We start from the raw sequence: 8,194 nt of genomic DNA on the forward strand, positions 1-8,194 counted from the left end.
CGATATTTACAAATTTGTAATGAAGTAACAATCCTGACAATTACCTGGAAGTTGTAAATAGCTGTAAGATTGTTAACACTTGGTATGCCACCGTACATCAGACCAAGAAGAAGATTCTTGTTGTCTTCGCCAGCATCTCGCAAATTTTGACGAATCAGCACGAAATCCGGCTTGAAAGATCTGCGAAATGGTCGTTTGTGCATTTATAAAAGGATTACCTATTTTTATTTTTGTTTTTTAAATTATATTTTGTAGATTTATTTTTAAATTATACGCTCTAACCTGATGACTTTAGTTCCGTTACGATAAACTGCCATGGAAACTGTGCTACCAGCTTCGCTCGCTGTCAGAGACAATTCTCGGAATTCCGCTTGTTCCACGCGAATTTCATAATCCCCGTGAAGTCTTCTACCACGAAAATATTTACTCCAATCGGTATTCTGATCGTCTATCACTAAGAGAGTAAAGCATCGATCCTTGCTGTAGGAGGGTCCCCTAGTGGCGCCCGAAACGGCTGCTCCCAAAATGGATGCGCCCTAAAATCACCACCATCACCACCCAACATCTAGTTTACGTTTTCTCTCCTTTTATTGTCTTTCCTCTATTTATTCTATCTTTTCTCCATATTTCGCGTGTAAAACTAAATTAGTCGAAGGATTATAACAAAAAAACCATAGATTAGAAGAAAAAGAAATAAAATAACAACGATTATCGCGATATACTTTTTAACAATTAGATTCTATTAATTGAGATTTTAAAATGTATATATACGAGAAAGAAAACGAAGAACGTAATTATCACACGATTTTTGTTAACTATACGTCAGTGCTTTTTTTTTTCACCCCCATTACTCTTTGTCTTTCATTATTCAAAAGAGAGAGAGAGAGAGAGAGAGAGAGTAGAAGAATAAGAAAGTAAAAAGAAAAGAAAAGAAAAAGAAAAAATAAACGATTGTGGCAACCCTATTAGCACCTTCCTTAATCATTAGAGTTTCTTAACCTACGAGTTCTCGACCCAGTTTTCGGTCGGTGTGCTGTATTGATGGGGTCAACGAGATCTCTCCTCGCTAACTTGACATTATCTTTTTCTCTCTTTCTCTCTCTCTCTCCTTTCGTTTCTTCAACATTACCATAATAATATTTTTTCTTTTAATTTTTATCATTATATGATGAATAATAATAATTGAATATATTTCATTCTTTTTCTTTAATTTATTATCCTCCTCGTATTTCTATATATTGAGTCGTTATCAAATGAAACGATTATACATGAGGCAGGAGAGATTATTCGATATTCATAAAACTAGGTCGTCGCAAGGGAAGCATTTTAATTCGATCGAACGGTGACTTTCGAAGAGGGTTAGTAAGAAAATTGAATTACACCAGTAACAATGTGTAAACGAAAAGAGAAAGTATGGTAATGCTAAATGAAAATATTATATACCAATGAGTTCATTTATCTATCTCTTTCATAATATCTTTCTTTCAAAAATTATTCATTTTCACGATAATTGAGCTCGATTTGTCTCACGAGTTAGAGAATAAAAAGGAGAAACGACAATGAAAAGAAAGAGAAGAAGAAAAATAAATAATAGGAAAGAAAGAATACAGATGTTAATTAAAAAATAAAAAACAAACACACAACCTGATCTCTGGCAGCTCCTGTAAGACTTTGGACTCTCTGCAACAGACTTTCACGGCTTTTGGCTGGTGAGGAAGGTGCGCTGGTGGTCCTAGATCCCGGTCTTAGGTTTAAGCTGAGATCACCGCCAATCGGTTGGGGTGGTCCAGTTGGCGGTGCACCTGGGATCGGTGGTTGATTAGTTGGTGGTATAGGTGCCGGTTGAGATTGAAGTGGTCGATCTGGGACCGCCTGATACGACAGGGACGAGTCCTGCCGCGCCACGGAGGCCAGCCCGGATTCCGTATTCGGTTCATCGTCGAGCTCCGAGCTCAAATCTCCTGACGAGAACCTGGAAGACAAGCTATGGTGGTCGTCGTGATAACGATAATTTTGCATGGCCGCCCGTAAAAACCGGACGTTTTTTTAATAGCTTCCTCTCTATCTATTATCTTTTTCTCCTACTTCTTTCTTTTTTTTTGTTTTTTTTTTTAAATATTTTCCTAGCTTTTCTCAAGGCACATCAACAGCAGCCAGGGTGCAGTTGTTGCAGGTAGTAGTAGTAGTAGTAGTAGTAGTGGTGGTGGTGGTTACGGTGGTGGTGATAATTGTGGTTGTGGTGGTGGTGATGGTGATGGTAGTCGTGCTCTGGTAGTAGTAGTGACGATGACGATGACGATGACAATTTTTGTTATCGTTGCATGGGACAACGCCGAGAGCTTGGAGACGCCAGGCTTGCCGTTCTTGATCAAATCTTTCATGCGGGGGGCTTTTTCAACATCCAATATCTTGCGGTTTCAAGGCCAAGCTGTTGGATTCTTTTTCAAATACGACATGATAGCGGACATTTTGTTTGCGCGTTTTGATTATTACTTTTTATTAACCAAATATTAAGTCTGAGAAAGTATGAGACAAACGTAAGATTAATTAGGATTGTTTCTATATAATAATGAGAAGAAGTTTCGGGTGGGACAGTAGGGGGTGGGGAGTGGGATAGAATATCGTCGATATGATATTATTTTGTTTGTCTTTTAGTCGTTTTACAAAAATGATTAATTACTCGTTTAACAACAAATGTTTTAAATTAAAATAGGAAAATGCACTGTGCGTGCACAATTTGTGCCTGTAAATGTGCTTCAATTTGAAATTAAACGTTAACGAAATGAAATGGGGTTATCTGTGAATGACGCGGACGTATAATATATATGGGGAGGGAGGAAACAAGTGGTCGGGGTAAAAGATTATCCACAGCCAAAACCTACCGGACTTCTTTTAATCTTTCGACCGGACACATGTGACGCTCGCTCGCGCCAGACTCTCTGAAATTGTCAAATTTCATATGAAAAATTTGATCAGATATTTTTTTTTAATTTATTTTTTTTCTTTCTTTTTTTTTAATATTTATATACAATCGTGTCGGATGAACAACGAAAGAAACGTGTACAGCAGACCGACATATAAAATGAATTTTTTAAAACGTATAAAAACGATTAAACTAATAATAAATGGCTTAACGTGCTGCGCGCATAATGTTCAAAAAAAAATAAAAGGAAAAGAAAAGGATATTAAAAAAAAAATCACATTTAACAATTTTTATATTTGTCGATGATATTTCAAATTACAACGATTTTTGTGTTGATTCAGAGTCCGTGCAGATTGTGGTTTGCTTTGGTTGTAGATAACCATAATCTAAATATTGTAAGGAGACGTTTCGTGCGGAATTAAACGTATTCTGAAAAATGTGAAAAGGAAAGAAATAATGATAATAAAAAAAAAAGAGAAAACGATTGTGGGCTTAAATACGAAAAATAATCATGAGAAAACTTTTCGTTTTTTCTTATATGTTAACGAAATTTGTTAAAATAACATTTTAATCGAAATTCTTATCGCAATCGTAGGACGTCTACTAAATGGAAAGTGTGTGAAACAGATATATACACATATCTGATCTCACATCAACGTCGTATTCCTCGTTTTCTGTAACGTGACCTATTAGAATATCTAGAATGACATGGAAATCGTTGGTAAATCGATCTTCACATTTGGATTTTTTCAGCGCAAATGCAATTAAGCGGCTTCCTCTTGCATGCAGACATCGAGATTTGTATTTTTCTGAATTTTTTTTTTGTTCAAACGGCAAGAATTTCTTCGTGATACAACAGAACAGCCGATAAAACGTTAATTGGGTTCATTAATAATATAACAAACATTTAAATTGAAAAAACACATACACACACACACACATTACTTAGGATAGAATAATTCGACAGAGAAATTAATTTAAAAAAAAATAAACGAAAATTAACCTTATTTTAAAAACATGTGAATTATTATGTTTTTCTTTCTTCCTCTTGCATGCAAATAAAAATGAATAACAATAAATTGAGTCAAGGAAAAACACAATCATGGACAAATTCGAACGTTTATCTTACCTCCGTTTCAGGTAGTTGACATTGGAAGTAAAGGATTGACGTAAGCTGGAGAATGAAATGTTGCCGGGTGATGGAGCAGTACCACAATATTTGGCGCAACCGCCGCGGCCGGTAATTTTGATGGATTACGTTGACTTTATTTCTTCGACGAAAATCTTCCGATTCGTTTTTTCCTTTTTTCTTTCTTTCGTTTCTTTTCTTCAAATATTGTCTCGCTAGGTCGATACTTTATCGTAGGATTGGATAATTACTTTTTTTTTCGTTTCGTCAAACGAATCTAACTCGTGGTCATCAACACGAAAATAAAGCCCTTTCGAGTTTTCTTTTATCAAACGAGTTGATTTAATTTTTCCTTTTTGCTCAATCAATTTTCTATCATTCCTTTTCCTCTCTCTTTTTCTCTTCGAAATTTGCACGCAAAGGTGTTAAGTTAAGTTCAAAGTAAGGATTTAAAATACGAACGAAAAGGGCTAAATAAGAGAGGTGAGGAAGGAGAAACTAAACGTTCCGAGTTGAAATCTGAAAGAGAGACAAAAGTATTGCATTAATATTAGATAAAATGCTTAGAATAAATGAAAGAAAAAAAGAATAAATAAGACATTGTTTTAACTGTGCGTATTCATGGTAAACGTATTCGAACGATCGTGATCATTTTGTAAATTAGTGAAAAATAATATAAAAAAAGAAAAACAAGAGGAATTATTATTCGACGTTAAATGTTACGAAAGAAAGAAACAAAATGGGTGTATATTGTCGTCCAAGTTTTTCGACGATTTCATGAAACGAATATTGCACGAATGTAAAATACCGTTCTCTATACCGTTCGTTTTCAATTTTTGAGCAATGTGTTTGAACGAGTATCATCGTCATAGTTATATATCGCGTCAACTTAACGCTATTACGTTTTGTTCCTCACGTAAAAGCACTTCATTCTCGTTGCTCGAAAAATCTGTCGATCTCGATAACGTGGATTATTGTTCGTTGCTAATTCATTTCTCACTTATGGAAGACGTTCTATAATAGTGTTTGATATATTACCGTCCGATTAAATTATTTGTCGTTTAATTCACGTGTCCATTAATCGGGCGGGGAGGGGGTGGAACGGGGGAAGGAGAGGAGACAGAAACATCGATCGAAATTAATTGAACGATCTAAGCTTTCGAAAACGTATTACTGTTTAACGAAACGAAAAAAAATTAATGCAAGTCAAAAGACAAAAGAGATCAAAATTGGAAATGTTCAAACAGTTTACGAATGAAAAATCGACTTAGGAATAAATACCTTACATAAGGATTCATTTTACGTAACTGTGTATTAACTCTTGTATATAACGAGTGTGCCTATGGGTTTTCTACGTTATCACTTTTAAATAGATAAAAACGTTTGAAAGAGAAAAAAAATATCTAGCTAGTAATGAACACGTTAGCAATCGCGATAAAATTAGATTTTATGGGGAGGGGAAACGCACACGCGCGCTTGTATACATGTAAAGTGAAATTAGCGAAATCCCGGTTGACTTTTTAGTGTTATACTTTAAAAAAAGAAAAAAAAGTAATCGAGAAAATTTCGTCGAGCGTGTACTTCCGCCGACAATTCGAGTCTCGAAAATTCCAGGATCCTTTTACCCATTCAAAATTCTCTGTCTTGTGGAATATCTTTTTTTTTCTAAAAATCGATGAAAGAGTAAGCTCCGTTCTTTATTTTCTGATAGTTCTAACTTTAACTTAGGCTTACCTTTATCCTTTGAAATCGCGAATTTGTAAGAAACAGATTGTAGAGAACGTTTAGGCAAGATCTGACTGATATAACGAACGACACTATCCTATCTACCTACCCCCATGTAGTAGAAACGGAGAAGATGAAACGATCACGTCCAAAAAGTATGCGCGTCGCGGTATGCGTGATCGGTGCAGCCGAAAAGTTGCGCGCTCCGAATAAATTCTTGTCTCTTTCTCTCTCTCCCTCTCTCTCTCTCTCTCTCTCTCTCTCTCCCGTTTCAATCGTATGCACATTTTTTCTTTTTTTCTTATTCCTTCGTCGTTCGTATCTACGTAAAATAAACCGAAGGGATGATGGAAACGAGTCGAATCACTATCGCGTTAAAAAATCTCACGTTAAAAAAAGAAAACGAAAGAAAAATTTCGTTTCTTTATTTTCTTTTTCCCACGAAAAAAAGGAAGATAAAAAGAGAGGAAATAGTAACTCGCGTCGACGAAAGGTTCGTTCGAAGAGATTTTTAAATTGTATCACGAAAAAGAATATACCGTGGTCTAGACGGATCCCAGACTATGGGAATGAAAACATGAATGTATATGATTCGAAAGGGATCATCGGCTCGTAAGAAATAGAAAGAAAGGAAAAATGATTTGAAAGGGACTTACCTGCGTCGCGTGCGCGTGTACTACTCACTAGTTTGCCGGTGAAGCAGTGAAGTTCGACCGTGAAACGCGCGAGGGTGTCGCCCAGAGGCTTTTGAATCGATACCTCGACGCCTGCGCTCGTACAACCCTCTCCTTTCTTCTTCCCCTCGTTCGACTACCCTCGTTCTGGAACATCGAAGAACCAACGGAGAAAAAAGAAAGAAAGAGAAAGAAAGAAAGAGAGAGGAAAAACGAAGACGCAATCCACGACGTCTATCCTTTTCTAAAGCCAGCCCTTCTAGTCTCCCTTTCCCCCTCTTACACCTTCCCATCCTTTTTTTCCCTTCTATCTATATTATCTATATACTAGTCGCGTTTAAACGCTACGCTTCCGTGTTTGCAAATGCTCGTTGAGCAACATGCTTTCCTTCTCCCAATGCGTGTCAAACACGCTTCGCTAACTTTTGCCGGCTGTAGATTAAACGTTCTCTTCCTCTTTCTTTCTTTCTTTCTTTTTTTCTCTTAACACCCTCCATCTCCCACCCACCTCCCTCTATTTCAACCCTCATGAAATCACTTTTTTTTACCCTCTTTCTTTACTTTATTCTTTTTTCTTCTTACGGCTTCCATTTCGTAGTTTTTCCTTCCCTTCTTAAACTGTGAAAGAGAGATATGTGGTCCCAGTAGCAAGCTAGGTGGTGTAGATACGCTTTTGACATTTTCAAGAGAACCGTTCGTTCGTTCGGTCTTCTATCTTTCGTGCTCTCTCGTAAGCAACATTGATTGTCGCTGTGCAACCAAGAGTTGAGGAAAAAATGAGAGAGAGAGAGAGAGAGAGAGAGAAGAATTTTTATGCACATTCCTTACCTTATTTTTTTCCCTTTCACATTTCTAAAGAATCTTTAAATCAATTTACTACCATCTTCTGGTAAACGATTTTTATCATCTATTCTACGAGTCATTCTTCAAAATGTTCTATTTACGTTCTGATAAAAATTTTTGTTGAAAAAAAAAGAAAAAGAAAGAAAAGGTACGGCACTGTTAGATATAAATTTGATTTCACATACGGAGATTGAATATACCACCCATGGACCGATAAACTGGAACAAACGATAAAAACCTCCCAGAAGTCACGCCACCGGTCGAATTCACGTTAGATTTGTGAATAATTTCAATCTGTAAAATAGAAAATAATGATCCTTGGTATTTAAGCATAAAAAGGGTAAAAATGTTGAAAGTATTTTATCAATCATCGAGGAATTACCAGTCTCGTTTTCTATACTAATATGCATACACACGTGTTAAGGAATTATCGGTGCTCATTACAAATAGTATTTCACAATAAATTTCTCTCAATGGATCGGAACATTTCCTTTTTCCTTAAGATCACATTTGATTTCGAGTAACACGTGTCGCTCGAACGACATCTTGTAGACTCTCAGACGCCAAGATACACATATCGACCTACGTAACATAGAAAATGATAAGCACGAAGCCATTAATCTGACAATGACTATCTCTATAAACTAGTGTTACTGTGTTAGCAATGCTGACACGCAGCAATTTATGTGCTGCGAACATTTCACACCGTGACGTTGTTTAATCGATTGCTTTGATTATTCCAATATATTAAAAACATATATATTACGTCATAAAATTTTGCATTCATTGCTTCGAACATTAATATAATCTTTCTAAAATTACTAATTAAAATCAATAGTAAATTCAAATAATATTCAAAGGAAAAATACAAATAATAATAATAATAATAATAATAATAAG

General features: G+C 35.8%; 1 protein-coding gene across 3 annotated transcripts in view; it reads right to left on the minus strand.

Annotated features, from left to right (window-relative positions):
* LOC122519289 (synapsin) overlaps positions 1-6,541 on the minus strand; it is a 34,422-nt gene extending 27,881 nt beyond the window's left edge. Inside the window, exons 1-6 of one of the 3 annotated variants that reach the window (XM_043638653.1) lie at positions 6,434-6,541; positions 4,053-4,571; positions 2,883-2,939; positions 1,645-1,972; positions 283-536; positions 45-180 (exon numbers count right to left, since the gene is read on the minus strand). In XM_043638653.1, the coding sequence (XP_043494588.1) occupies positions 45-180; positions 283-536; positions 1,645-1,972; positions 2,883-2,914 (750 nt within the window). In that variant the 5' untranslated portion in view covers positions 2,915-2,939; positions 4,053-4,571; positions 6,434-6,541. Of the gene's footprint in view, positions 1-44; positions 181-282; positions 537-1,644; positions 1,985-2,882; positions 2,940-4,052; positions 4,572-5,786; positions 5,894-6,433 lie in introns of those variants that run through there. The other 2 variants (XM_043638651.1, XM_043638652.1) reach the window with 2 other exon arrangements.
* Positions 6,542-8,194: the final 1,653 nt, after the last annotated feature.

This window comes from Polistes fuscatus, unplaced genomic scaffold (assembly GCF_010416935.1).
Source record: "Polistes fuscatus isolate 324 unplaced genomic scaffold, CU_Pfus_HIC Scaffold3, whole genome shotgun sequence".
Taxonomy (NCBI): Eukaryota; Metazoa; Arthropoda; class Insecta; order Hymenoptera; family Vespidae; genus Polistes; species Polistes fuscatus.